This window comes from Zingiber officinale, chromosome 2B (genome assembly GCF_018446385.1).
Source record: "Zingiber officinale cultivar Zhangliang chromosome 2B, Zo_v1.1, whole genome shotgun sequence".
NCBI lineage: Eukaryota > Viridiplantae > Streptophyta > Magnoliopsida > Zingiberales > Zingiberaceae > Zingiber > Zingiber officinale.
In genome coordinates, this window is record NC_055989.1 from 79,625,554 (window position 1) to 79,640,366 (window position 14,813).

General features: G+C 41.2%; 2 protein-coding genes across 2 annotated transcripts; one reads left to right on the forward strand and one right to left on the reverse strand.

The window, feature by feature from the left end:
- Nucleotides 1-9,543: 9,543 nt before the first annotated feature.
- LOC122045999 (probable cinnamyl alcohol dehydrogenase 6) lies at nt 9,544-12,572 on the forward strand. Its single transcript, XM_042606464.1, has 6 exons — nt 9,544-9,708; nt 9,787-9,900; nt 11,243-11,470; nt 11,596-11,881; nt 11,951-12,104; nt 12,185-12,572. The coding sequence occupies exons 1-6, from the start codon at nt 9,614-9,616 to the stop codon at nt 12,382-12,384; spliced, it is 1,077 nt and encodes a 358-aa protein (XP_042462398.1). The 5' UTR covers nt 9,544-9,613; the 3' UTR covers nt 12,385-12,572.
- Nucleotides 12,573-13,049: 477 nt separating this feature from the next.
- On the reverse strand, nt 13,050-14,476 carry LOC122046001 (probable aquaporin PIP2-6). The gene is made up of 4 exons (XM_042606466.1): nt 14,068-14,476; nt 13,706-14,001; nt 13,464-13,604; nt 13,050-13,382 (listed from the first exon to the last, which is right to left on the reverse strand). Exons 1-4 carry the CDS (start codon nt 14,363-14,365, stop codon nt 13,263-13,265), a joined length of 855 nt encoding a protein of 284 aa, XP_042462400.1. The 5' UTR covers nt 14,366-14,476; the 3' UTR covers nt 13,050-13,262.
- Nucleotides 14,477-14,813: the final 337 nt, after the last annotated feature.

A 14,813-nucleotide genomic window follows, 5' to 3' on the forward strand; every position in this document is an offset into this window, starting at 1 on the left:
TCAGCCGTAATGAAGCTAACCTTTTCTTGGTCTTCCAGCGCTAAAGGTATCTGATGATACCCCTGGTATACATCCAGCATACAGATCCTTTCGCAGCCGGCCGTGGAATCCACCATTTGATCGATCCGGGGCAAAGGATAGCAGTCCTTGGGACTAGCTCGGTTGAGGTCCTTGAAGTCTATACACACCCTCCATTTATTATTGGGCTTCTTTACTAAGACCACGTTGGAGAGCCAGGACGGAAACTGCACCTCTCGAACATATCCCGCCTTCTTTAGCTGATCCACCTCGGTTGAGGGGAGAAGGAATGTCGCTCGCCAAACGGGTTATACTCTCAGGACGGTCAGAGTGTAGTTGCACTTCCTCCCAAAGAATGAGTTCTTCTGCCACAGGCAAAGGCTCTTCTTGAACAGCGTGGACACCCCCGTCTTGCATCCTTTGATTTTTCAGAGCCTCCACTCGGACCATATCAATATAGCATCGACGATAAACCCTCTGCTCTCCTTTAACTTCGCCGACCTGCTCGTCCACAGGAAATTTGATTTTCTGGTGGAAGGTCGAAACAGCGGCCCTAAATTCGTGCAGGGCAGGCCTTCCTAAGATGACGTTATACGAGGAGGGGGATTCCACTACTATGAAAGTGCTCCTCCTTGTGCGCACCAATGGTTCAGTGCCCAGAGATATGGCCAGCTTAATCTGACCCATTGGCTTTACCTCATTGCCTGTGAATCCATATAGAGATGTGGCCACTAGTTGGAGTTCGATAGCATCAATCTGCATCTCCTCGAATGCAGTCCTGAACAAAATATTGACCGAGCTTCCAGTGTCAACAAAAACCCGAGCCACTCGGCTATTGGTGATGATGGCTTTGATGATAAGATCATCATCATGAGGGAGCTCCAGACCTTCCAGGTCTGCCGGCCCAAAGCTGATAACAGGGCCAGCAGCCTGCTCTTGACTGCACCCCACAGTGTGAACCTCCAAGCGACGCACATGTGACTTCCGCGCTCTTCCTGAATCACCATCAGTTGGCCCACCCGATATCATGCCAATCTCTCTGACGGCGGCATTGCCTCTATTCTCAGCCTCTCGCGATCCTTCTGGCTCTTTTCCCCGACCGGGTTGATGAGTACTGGGTCCTGCTAGGTCGGGGCGAGACTGCTCGGCCTGTTCAGCCACGGCTTGTCCTTCCATCATCTTGATTAATTGAGGGGCTAGCTCGGGAGGTGGTAAGCCTAACTCTACAGCCCGCTTGGAGTCTCGAGCAAACTGGAAACAATGATTAGTATCATGAGTTCGAGACCGATGGTAAGTGCAATACCGATTGTTCCATGATCCTGGTTGGGGAGCATGCACAACTGCAACTCGAGGAGCGGGTCTGATCTTAGGTCCGGGCTGGAAGGTAGGTCTGGCTTCCCGAGCACGCGGCAGAGGTTGAGGAGGTGGTTGAGGCACTCTTCTTTCCGTCTTGTTGGTAGAGGGAGGTGGTCTTTCGGCCTTCCTTCGAGCTGCTTGTGCTTCTTCTACCTTAATGTAGCAGGCGGCTTTTTCCACCATCTCATCAAAATTCTGAGCGGAATTTATGATGAGATCCCTGAAGAATTCTCCTTCTCCTAGTCCATGAGAGAAGGCGCTCATTAGAATCTCCGAAGTGGCGGTGGGGACATCCTGAGCTATTTGATTGAAGCAGTTGATATAACTTCTTAAGGACTCGGTCGACCCTTACTTCAGAGTGAAAAGACAGTGATTTGTCTTTTGATATTTCTTACTACTAGCAAAACGACATAGGAAGGCCGTCTTGAAGTCCAAGAAACATGTGATGGATCCTTGAGGTAACCCATCAAACCATTTTAATGCCAAGCTAGCTAGAGTATTCAAGAAAACTCTACACTTAACAACGTCACTGTATTGGTGCAGCAGGGCTGCATTTTTGAACTTGCGCAAATGCTCTTTCGGGTCCTTGCTCCCATCATACTCTCCGACTGACGGGGCCCTGTAACCCTTGGGTAATCTCTCATTTAAAATCCGGGCCGAGAAAGACACTTTCTCGTTCGGATCTTCCGGGAATGCTTCTGGTATTATGAGAGCCTTTCCCTTCTTCGAGTCTCTGGGCAAGGAGCTCTCAGCTATGGAGACTTGTGGTTGTTCTTTCTTGAGGCTATGGCCCTGGGGCTCTGGTTGATAATACCCCACATCGGACTCACGATAAGGAACCTGAGGAAATACCTCAGGCTGTTTTCTCTTAGAGCCCCGATCTGAGACAGGGAGGGGTTCCTTAGAAGCTTCAGCAGGAGCTTGTCGCGGTCGCGAGACGATCGCTTGCTTCTCGGAGGTTGCTCGCCTCTTGGCCTCCTTGAAAAGTTCATATTCTCCGGCGGTCATAGTAACATTAATGCGGCCAGACTCCTCCATCTTCACATTCTAGAATAGGCTGTTGTGTTTCCACAGACGGCGCAAAATTTGATCCCGTCCGGAAGCTGAGTCGGATGGAGGTGGGCCTTGGTGTACTGGAAGTTGACGGAGAGTTGCCGAAGCCTCGAATCTACCTGGCACCCCCCTGAGAGGTTCGCACGGGCGGCTGACGAAGGAAAATGACTAGGACGATGACGCTGCTGCTCTGCGCACACTCAGACGAGCCCACCCATCGTTAGAGACCAAAAATCAGGGAAAAAGTCCCCGGGTCAGGCCCTCCGACGCTCAAGTCAGGTACTTTTTCCCCAGAAAGCGCAGAGAAAGGACGAAAAGTAAAGACTAGTGAGAAATGACGAGTGAGCGTACCTGCATAAGGGACAAAGCATCCCTTTTTATACTGCAACTGATGCCTCTGGGACTTGGCCAGTGTCAGGGACTATCGGTTGTCAGGCTTTGTCTGGCGATGAATGACACGTGGCTTCTCTTGATAGGCTGGCGACAGAACCAAGGTTGGAATGAGCACCGACTGTTAGCATATTCCCTGACATACTGATGATTCTCTTACACTCTCTAACAGACGGTTACGATTCTTCACCCTGTTTGTCCTATAGTGTCTGGACGCTGAGTCTGTATCTTGACCTGCTTTTACTGTTAATGACCGGAACGCCAGAGATGTATCCCGACTTGCTCCTGTTATCCATGGCTTGTACGTTCCGACCTGCCTGACCAGTCTGTTTCCCGACCTGTATCTGTCTACTGTTATCCATGGCCTGCACGTTCCGACCTGCTCGACCAGTCTGTTTCTCGACCTGTATCTGTCTACTATTTCCATGGCTTGCACGTTCCGACCTGCCCGACCGGTCTATTTTCCGACCTGTATCTGTCTACTATTATCCACTGTTTGCACGTTCTGACCTGCCCGACCGGTCTGTTTCCCGACCTGTATCTGTCTACTATTATCCACGGCTTGCACGTTCCGACCTGCCCTCTGTTTCCCGACCTGTATCTGTCTACTATTATCCACGGCTTGCACGTTCCAACCTGCCCGACCGGTCTGTTTCCCGACCTGTATCCGTTTACTTTTCCGCTCGAAGCCTTTCCTTTAGCGCCTTTATCTGGCCTGTGGACCCACTTCTTAGCCATACCCGGCCTGGGGCTCCATCCTTCAACTATAGTCGGCCTGTGGCTTCAGTTCTCAGCTATATCTGGCCCGTGGGCCCACTTCACGGTCGCTATGGAGGCTGATTATTGTCAGACTTGCCTCGTTAGCTGAGACTTTGACCCTGGCCATGTAAGCTTACCTTCTGACCAGCCACGGAAGTTGGACTTTTGACCTCCACGTAAGCCTAACCTCTGACCTCCATGTAAGCTTGACTTCTGACCTCCACGTGAGCTTGACTTCTAACCACACCATCTTACTAACCCCCAAAATGCAATATCGGAGATTCATACCCCTTTGAAGTGTGATTTGAATGATGTTGGATGTGAATTTACGGACTTCGTGGATCCTAATAATTTGGATAAGTTGATATGTAAGTTGTATGAAAAAATGACTAGTGGTGGAATTTATATGATCAAACAACATGTTGTTAATATCAAAGGAAATGTTGCTTCATGTAAGAAGTTTTCGAATGAGGATCAAGTGAAGTGTAAGAATATCATTGAAGAAGCAAGAACGAAAAAGAAACAAAAGAATACGAATGAAATGGAGGTTAAAGAAAAAGTCATTTTTGAATAATATGAGGAAGATAAAGAGAGTCTAGGAACAAAAAGAAACCTATTTACTCTTGGCCCTATAGATTGATTTGCATCCATTATTAATTCCGAATCTTCATATAGTGGAAGTAATAAGACAAAACAACAACAAAATATTATTGATGCATTTTGGAAGCAAAGGACACACGGTGTGTACCAATATTTTGCTCGATGGGTGTACGAGTTAGGTATTCCTTTTTGTGTCATTGACAATGCTAGATAGTGGGTGCATAGCATCTTTGACATAATAACCAGGGGTCGATTTTCATGAACTGACGACATGGGGTTTACCCCACCATATGCGCCTATGACTTGTGTACCTACATATACCTTCCTCCATATTCGTAGGGTCGGTACTAGGGGGGTCGCTAAGATAGCGAATCTACCTTTTAAGAGGTGTACGGAAATGGTTGGTCAATTTGGCTTGGGTTATCATCCTTCAACTCAATACCTATTAAGGGAGTTCTTATTGAAGGAAGAGGTAAATAGGACTAAAAGTTTATTAAAGTAGCAAGAAGAAGAACGAGCTTAATTTTGACCGATGCTTGGACCGATCGAAAAAGAAGTTTCAAGAATTTGTGCGTTAATTATAAAAAAGGAACAACTTTCCTTTCTTTTAGAGAAGCGTAAGATGAAACACACATCAGGAATTATATATTTGAATATGTGAACAAGTGCATTGAAGAAGTTGGACCCTAAAATGTAGTTCAAGTGGTAACGGACAATGCTTCGAATAATATGACTGCAAAAGATTTGTTGGAGAAGAGATCACTTATATTTTGGACTTCATGTGCAACTCACACTGTGAATCTTATGCTTAAAGGAATTGGGAACCAACCTAAGTTCAAATGGGTGATTGAGAAGGTAAAGAGCTTGATAATCTTTATTTATACACATCACAAGACATTGTCAATGATGAGAAACTTTACCAAAAAAAGAGACATAGTGAGGCCAAGAGTAACACTATTTGCAACCGCTTTTCTAACTTTGCAAAGCTTGATAAAGAAGAAAAGTGAATTAAGAGCTATGGTTGCTAGTGAAGAATGGAATACTTGCCAACATTCAAAGAGTGCAAAGGGGAAAATGACATATAATACCGCTGAGTCTCTCTTTCTGGAATGAGTTAAGTTTTTGCTTGAAGGTGTTTGTTCCTTTAGTTAAGTTGTTTCGTCTTGTTGATGGGGATAAGAAGCTATCTATGAGTTTTGTGTATGGAGAATTACTTAGAGCGAGAGAAGAGATTAAAGTGACATTAAAAAATCAAGAGCTTTATTATCATCTGATTGTTGATATTATTGATGAGAAAAGTCGTAATCGATTCGATAGTTCATTACATTTGGTGGCCTACCTCTTGAATCCTTATTACTCCTTCAATGACTAGAGCATAGGAAGTGAAGAAGTGGTCACAAATAGATTTTTCACTTGTGTTGAAGCATTTTTTCCAAATAATATTGATAGCCAAGGTAGTAAATGTAGAGTTGTTGAAGTATATCAACAAAGCGGGGGATTTGGAAGAGCATTGGATATAATTGGATGAAAAAAATGATGAGAAATATAATTCGGGTAAGAACTAAATAATAATTGTTTATTTTATTTTATAGTTTTTATTGTTTCTTTCATGATTTTGTTTATTGTTATTATTTGATTTATTTTTATTTAGTTGGAGAGGGTTGCTTTTCGCACCCCTTCTGACACACCCCTCCGTCCGACCCCACCTTCCATTTTAATTTTCTTTCGTTTATATCCTTTTCTTTTATTCCTTTTATTTTTTTTATTTGTGTCCCTTATTCGTTTTCCTTTTTTTAAGTTTTGTTTTTAAATTTTATCAATTTTATTTTTTTAATAATTTTTTATTATATATTTATAATCTTTTTTTTATTTTTAGTTATAGATTTTAGGAGAGGAGTGTTTTGACATGTGTCAAGATTGGAGAGTGAGTAATTTAAAGAGAGTGAGAAGTTCTGACATGTGTCAAGAGTTGGAAGTGAGATAATTTAAAAGGATGAAAGATTTTGACATGTGTTAAGTGTTGGAAGGGGGTAATTTAAAAGGATAAGAGATTTTGGCATGAGTACTTTAAAGAGAGCGGATAAATTATGACATATGTCAAGAGTTAAAAGTGAGGTAATTTGAAAGGATGAAAAATTATGACATGTGTCAAGAGTTGAAAGTGAGGTAATTTGAAGGGATGAAAAATTTTGACATGTGTCAAGAGTTGGAAGGGGGATAATTTAAAGGGATGAGAGATTTTGACATATGTCAAGAGTTGGAAGGAGGTAATTTAAAAAGAAGGGAGGTTTTGACATATGTCAAGAGTTGAAAATACATAATTTAAAGGGAGAGAGTGTTTTGAAAAAATAAAAAAAATTATAAAAAAATAATAAACAAAATTGATTAAAAAGTAAAATTAAATAAAATTAAATAAAATAATAATCAAAATTAATTTAAAAATTAAATAAAATTTAAAAATATATAAATATTGCTGAAAAAAATAAAAAACTAAATTAATTTTAAAAATAAAATAAAATTTAAATAAAATAAAAAATATATAAATATTGATAAAAAATAATAAAATTAATTAATTTAAAAAATAAAATAAAATTTAAAATATATAAATATTGATGAAAAAATAATAAACTAAATTAATTAAAAAATAAAATTTAATAAAATTAAAAATATATAAATATTATGAAAAAATAATAAATAAAATTAATTTAAAAAATAAAACTAAATAAAATTTAAAAAAAAAAGAAAGAAAAAAAAGGATAAAATTGTCATTTGACAAGGAGAGAGAGGGGAGAGGGGTGCGGTGTCATATCGGGAGGAGGAAAAGCAATTTACTTAGTTAGATGGTGACATCTTTTTGGAAATGGTATATTGAAATTGCAAAAGATAACTAAAAGGATCATTTCTTTAACTACAAGTTCTTCCGGTTGTGAGAAAAATTGGAGTACTTTTAAGGGGGTAAGTACTTAATTACTTATTGTATATTACTTACTACTAATTAGTAATTACTAAATGTCTAAATATGTATTCAATATTAATATTTTTCTTTAATGTAGATTCATATAAAGAAAAAAAATAGACCAGATACTAGAAGATTGAACAATTTAGTCTATGTTCAATTCAATGCCAAGATCATCAATAAAAAGGGAAGACAAGAAGAAAAATGAATCGATGTGCTACTTGCTAGTAAAGCAATTATGACACAAGGATAGATTGTTGATGGGGGAGATAAAGATGTTGAGACAAATATTGAGATGTTAGAGAACTTCACGAAGAAATATTTGTATCGAGTGAAGAAGGAGAAAAGGAAAATATCATGAATTTTGAGTTTGAATTCAATACATAAGAAGTGTTGGAGAAATATGGAGATGAATTAGAAGAATAATTAGGGATATAAGATTATATGAGTGTCCTTTTACTATTTTTAATTTTCATTGTATGTTGAAATTAAACAAATTAATATTTTACTCATTGTCAGTTTGTGATTTTTTGCAATTTTGGAATATTTTGAATTTGAATTCGATAGAAAGTGTTGGGAAAATATGAAGATGAATTAGAAAAAGAATTAGAGATATAAGATTATAGATTGTCCTTTTGCTATTTTCAATTTTCGTTGTATGTTGAAATTGAATAAATTAATATTTTAAATTTTGATTAATATTTATTCATTGTCAGTTTGTGTATTTTTACTATTTTGGAATATTTTTATTGTATATTGAAATAAAATTATGTATACTTTTTCTCAGGGAAGTCTGCATAAACGATTGGCTGATTGATTAAACACTATCAATTGATAGGGAAAAAAATTCGTTTAGGCGTTGTGCAATGGGTGACCGTCCGTATATCACCTAGTGCTTTTTAGAACATTGCTTGCGAGTCAAAGTGCATTAGTGGGGGGCCAACGTTGCTGGCACGACCCCTCCCCTTTGACGTTCAAGTTAGCGCCGAGTTGAAGAAACTCGTAGAAGCATGGGAGAGAAGAAAAATGTTAACAGAAAGAGAGTTATTGTGTGATGGAGAAGAGTTGTTTCTGCGAGAAGAAAATCATCATACTTTTTACCTACCTTTGCGGAGTCTTATATAGTTGCGGAGGGGAAAGGTTTATGTATGCCCCTACACAAGTCGGCTAGGTATAACTAAGTAGGGCGATAGAGGGGACAATGACAGAGTCGTACACTTGCTATGGTCAAGCCATTAGCCAAGAGTAACCTCTAGTGCATATTACCTTATAGGGGCGGTTGTGCTGTAGTGTACGGTGACTGTGATCGTCAGGAATTATCAGAGGTTGAGGCTAAATAAGATGAATATAATACGTGACTTGTAGTCGTCGCGCTGTCCCGTAAGATCGAGCTGTATTGTATGACGGAGAGGGCCTATGGGTTCACCCTTCAACAAGTAATTGTATTTGTTGTCTCGCTCAATCATCAATTCATCTAATTTGTATTATTTGCTCACCTGACTCGATCTATATCTTTGAAATCTCTGATTGTCCGGCTTCAAGTGGATCTTCACCACCATAGGCATGACAAGGCATCCATGATAGTGACAGTGGCAATGCGCTAAAGGCAGCATCTTTAGTACGCCCCACTAAAAAACATCAGAATAATAGCAAGCATCTGAATATATAAGGTAACATCTGACAACCCTCTATACGAGATAAGATATATTAATTAATATCTGAAACCCCTAATTTGCAAGCTTCCTGATTCAAAAAGAGAGTAGGAAGCTTGATTATTAACTCTTTCCTCTGGCAAAATTGTTTACTTTTAAACAAGGTTGATCCCTCCATGTAAACAACTGAGCATACAAAAACAAGAATAAAAGACTTGAACTATCTGTCAAATCTCCCAAACTTTGCATCTATTAACAAGTCGTTTTAGGAAAGGAAACGCATTGAGCACCGTTGATTTTCAACGTCAGTTCAGTTCATACTAATGTTGAATTCAAAGTCACTCCAAGCTCGTTCTCACACGAAAAGACTAAGAAAAAGAAATCCACCAAGTCAATTGTATATTTATAATTACTTGGAAATATCGCCAATAACATTGTCTAATTGTCTAACAATTTCTCACATCATTATTATACTTAATTAATGGTACCGAACACTAATTTCCTAATAATTTCTCAGATTAAAATAAGTAGACGAGTGAATCACGCGTACATGTGATGTAACATGTCTCGCCCAAATATGAAATCCTTTTAAAAACATTGATTTCTTAAGTCCACGTTATTTTCAAAATCGATAAAGACGATGAAGATTCAGAGAAATTAATTTGAAGATTCGTTTAAAATAAATTTGAGTAAATTGAGCAGTAAGTTCCTTCACATTTCTTTTTCTTTTAAATCAATGGCGTGGGCCTCGATCTATTTAAGAGAGTGAGGCCGGCGAAGCAGGGCAGTTGTCTGTGGAATTGCTTCAGCGAGTTTTGAGAGCGAGAAGATGGCGGAGACGACGCCGAATCACACGCAGTGTGTGTCCGGGTGGGCGGCGAGGGACTCCTCCGGCGAGGTGACGCCGTTCGTCTTCATGCGAAGGTGATGATGACCAACTCTCTCTTGTGTTTTCTCGCCGAGGTCGCCGCGGTGTTCATGATCGATGTTTGGTGAGCGCAGGGAGAATGGCGCGGACGACGTGACGATCAAGGTGCTCTACTGCGGCATGTGCCATACCGATCTCCACTACATCCGCAACGATTGGGGCATCACCATCTACCCTGTCGTTCCTGGGTATGTAACAATTTCTCCACTTCTCTCTAGTGATTACAGTTCCTTGATTCTTTTATCAAAGATTTAGAAATGATTCTTTATTAGATTAAACAGAGTAGTTTGAAGTCGATTCCGCCCCCTTGTTAATGTTATGCATAAAACATTATGATCCAAGAGATCTGAATAATAAGTGTGTTGTGCATCTCTGAAGATTAGCTGAGGTGGACCAAATTGATTCCTTTTTCATGTTCTTTGTTGGAGGCATAACTCATAAGTTCCTAGGGTTTGAAGATTGCTCCAACTCCATGTGGTAGAATCCTCCACTATGTACTCGTTGATCCAAATCCAGTGCCTTTGTAGTACAACATAACCTCCATAACATACCCAATGGTGAAATCTTCATGTCCCCTGGTAGATCGACACAAACACAGAAAAAAAAAAGAGAAATGTTGCATAGAAGAAATTCAACTTTATATAATAGATAAGCAAAAAATACAATGAAAACGAAGAAATTGATATCCACTCTCACTCCTTCCCTAGGTTCTCTCATCATCAAATATGAAGAACTACCTTTACTTTCTAAAGAAAAATCCCTCTTTTCTATCCAATTTGTACTATGTTTACTAGTCAATCATTAGCTCCTTTTGTAAAGTTGATCCAGAAACATGTCTTATTTTTTTTGGAACTACTATCTCACAACTGCAAACTGTTGTTTTGGAATTTCGAATGGAGGTCAGAGCATATTAGATCAGAGATCCAATGAGGCGTGGTCAAACGGCTAAAAAGGGGCTCTCCATAGAAAATATTATGGAGTTGCATAGGATTCATGTTCAATTATTGTTGTCTGAAAATATCCTTTTGAATAGATCAATTTGGTCTGGTTCAACCTGAGATTCAAGGAACCAAGAAGATAGTTTGCCTCACTTCTGATCACCTCTTAAAAAATATAACTAAATGGCACAGTAGAGTTTAATACTTATTTGCAAGTAGGTGTTAATCGTGTCATAAGCAGAATGTTTACTCTAGTCAAATTGAACAAACATATTGCTCGACTATCTTCTTAACTCAAGCAATCAGTACATGCCCAGTCTATTTCTTGAAACTTAGCTTAAACTATGCTTAGAATAGCTTAATACTTATAGGGTTTGGCTCACAGCAACAAAGGCTTTGAAGTTTACAGAGTTAATCTCATTCACTTGCTAAATCCAGTGAACTCAGATGTGATTCAGATTTTTTGATGGCTTACTGTATGTTCTTGTATATATTCACATTCTACACTAATTGAACAAAAAGTTGTGTTGTTACTTGCATTCCTTGAGAAAATTGTGCTTATCGAAAAGTAAACAAAGTTGGGATGATATAGGCATGAGATCACTGGCATAATCACCAAGGTCGGAGGCAACGTAAGCAACTTCAAGGTTGGTGATAGAGTCGGAGTGGGATGCCTAGCTGCCTCATGCCTCAAGTGTGATTTGTGCAAGAACTCAGAGGAGAACTACTGTGAACAGCTCCAGTTCACTTACAATGGCATCTTCTGGGATGGCAGCATCACCTATGGTGGCTACTCCAAGATGCTCGTCGCTGACAAAAGGTAAAACAGCATCGTGTATCGTAACCACGTCAATATCTCAGTGAATTAGCACCAGTACTTAACCTTATGCTGTATGATCTTAATGTTCAACAATCATAAATTTCATGTGTATATATTATGTTCAGGTATGTTGTACATGTGCCGGAGAATCTCCCCTTGGACAAGGCAGCTCCCCTCTTGTGTGCAGGGATCACCGTATTTGGGCCCATGAAGCAGCACAACATGCTGCAAGCAGGCAAGAAGCTTGGCGTTGTCGGCTTGGGAGGGCTTGGCCACATCGCAATCAAATTCGCGAAGGCCTTTGGGCTTCATGTGACAGTAATTAGCACATCTCCTTCCAAGGAGAAAGAAGCCAAGGAGCGTCTTGGTGCGGACAATTTCATTGTCAGCACTGACCCAAAACAAATGAAGGTACAATTCAGTTTAAGATCTTCCTCAAAATTTTCATTGAATGATCCTAATTTGACACTTTGTCATTAGGCAAATGTGAGAAGCTTAGATTACATAATCGACACAGTATCTGCCGTCCATTCTCTCGGTCCAATTCTTGAATTGCTCAAGATCAAGGGGACTCTGGCCATTGTCGGAGCTCCTGACAAGCCAATGGAACTTCCGTCTTTCCCTCTAATCTTCGGTGAGTTAGAAAAGTAGTAAATGCATGTTACCATTCTTCCTGATAAACAAACTAAACTTTTAATACTTGTGTTTTTGTAGGTAAGAGGACGGTGAGTGGAAGCATAATTGGAAGTATCAAGGAGACGCAGGAGATGTTGGATCTATGCGGAAAATACAACATCACTTGCGAGATTGAACTCGTTACACCCGACTATATCAACAAGGCATTAGACAGGCTTGCAAAGAACGATGTTCGTTACAGATTTGTGCTTGATGTTGCTTCCGAGTCCAAACTCTGATGGTTGATCACCATCAGTTGACTGAAATTAAGCTCTCCAGCCTCTTTCTTGTCTACCAATTTCACCATTGTGTACCCCCATAGTAGCATGAAAGAAAGGCCTACTGGATTGAAATGACAAACCGTCTTTTAAGACTTAGTTTCAAATATATTTTTAATTATGACCCGAGGGCATAAATTCCTAGTTCATGTTGAGAGGCAGTTGTATTCCTTCTTTTTGCTCTTTTCTTTTCCTTCTTGTGGGGCAGCATCACAAGACTAGCTGGTTCACGTAAGTTCCGTTCTAAGAAAAATCCAAGTCCAGGACCACGCCAATAATTCACCAAACGGTAGCTTTACCTTGATGCCAATAATTCCGTTGAATGAATGGATTCCACGGACAACGAAATATTATAACCATAAAAAATCCAATTGAATTTGGCAACAGCATCAGATAATATATGCAAATTTTAATGTCTAGGGGCGAATTGGACAGACATTCAACATTATCGCATCATTTCTATTGGAAAAAATAAATAATAATCGTCACTAATGGTGGCCGTCGATGGAGATGGATGGCATGGTCCCTTCGGCTATGGCCTTCTGAGAAAAATGCTGCAAAACAACTCCGGCCATGCCAGGGTCCCTTCAGATTGAAGAAGGGTCTTTTGATTTATGATCACTTTGTTAAAGAGGAGAAAAGGAAGATTTAATTATATTAATCATAATGAGCTCGACCACCAAGTTCAATTAAACAGTGACAATCATAATGAGCTCGACCACAAAGTTCAATGAAACAGTGACGCACAAATTTGACAGGAGGAAGGAGGAGGAGTAGAACATACAACCAAGCATCATCGACAACATAAACGCGGAAATTATGAGACGAGGAATGAAGACTTAGTTGGTGGGGTTGCTTCTGAAGGATCCCAGGGCCTTGGCGGCCGCCGCCCGGAGGATTAACTGGTGGTAGATCGCTGCCGCCAGAGCTCCGACGAATGGACCTACCCAGAAGATCCACTGCGTCCGCCAAGAAGAGATGAAACAGGGTCACGAAGAAAATCTAGTTGAGAAATGGTTTGAGCTGGTGAAATTATGTACCTGGTCATCCCAAGCCTTGTGCTGGTTGTAGATGACGGCGGGGCCCAGGCTCCGAGCGGGGTTGATGCCGGTGCCGGTGATGGGAATGGTGGCGAGATGGACCATGAAGACGGCGAACCCAATGGGGAGCGGCGCCAACACCTGAGAGCAAAATCGATTTTTAATTTTTTATTTTCTTGAGATGAGACGAGAAGGATGGGATTTTGTCGATGTGGAGGTGAAAAGATGGGATTTTGACGTACGGGGACGTGGGAATCGCGGGCGTTGCGCTTGGGGTCGGTGGCGGAGAAGACGGTGTAGACGAGGACGAAGGTGCCGATGATCTCGGCCCCGAGGGCGGTGCCCCTGGAGTAGCCGTGGCTGACCTCGTTCGCCCCGCCGCCCAGTGAGTTGTACTGGTGCTTCATGATTCCCTTCACGATGCCCACGCCGACGATGGCGCCCAAGCACTGCGCCACCATGTACGACACCGCCCGTAGCAGCGACACCTTCCGCGCCAGGAACAACCCGAAAGTGACCGCCGGGTTTATGTGACCTCCTACATAATTAAACCGCCATCAATTCTTTGTTTCAAAGCCTGAAAGCGAGGAAATCAAATACTAACCGGAGATGCCGGCGGTGCAGTAGACGAGGATGAAGATCATGCCGCCGAAGGCCCAAGCGATGCCGAGCAGGCCAACGCCGTCGCATTGGTTGGCGCTGTTCTGTTCCTTGTGGCCGATGACGGTGGCGATGGTGACGTAGAGGAAAAGCAGGGTGGCGACGAACTCAGCGATGAGGGCGCGGTAGAAGGACCAGAGGCGGAGCTCGCCAGGGTCAAACAACGGCGCGGGCGGGGGGTCCGTGTAGTCCTTGGCATGCGCATGCTCATGTTCCACCTCCTCACTAACCTCCTTCGACATGATTACTCTCTTCCCCTTCCTACCTTCTTTGCTTCTGCTCTGTTGCTGTGCTGCTCTGCGTCTGTGGCTGCGCAGTGCGCTCTTAAAGGATGGTGGTTTGGCTCAAGTTCAACTTGACAGTGAAGAAATAAATATATAAATATATATATACATATATTTCTTTTCAAAATATACAAAAAATAAAATAAAATCACGTGAACGGTTCTGCCTTTACTTGTCGTTACAAGTCGAACCAGAAAACGCTATTGGATATGTGGGATGGAGACGAAGCTGCACGGTGGTCCTGGTGGGTCCCAAGGACAGCCAGACCATGCATGCGTCGTCCTCGTCTCTTTACTCCGGCGGTTCCCGACCTCTTCCTATCTTTTCAAATCAAACCCGGTCCAGCTTAATTCGGTTCGGCTCAGATTTCTTATGCGTTGTTTTTTTTTTTTGTTTAAACTTTTTT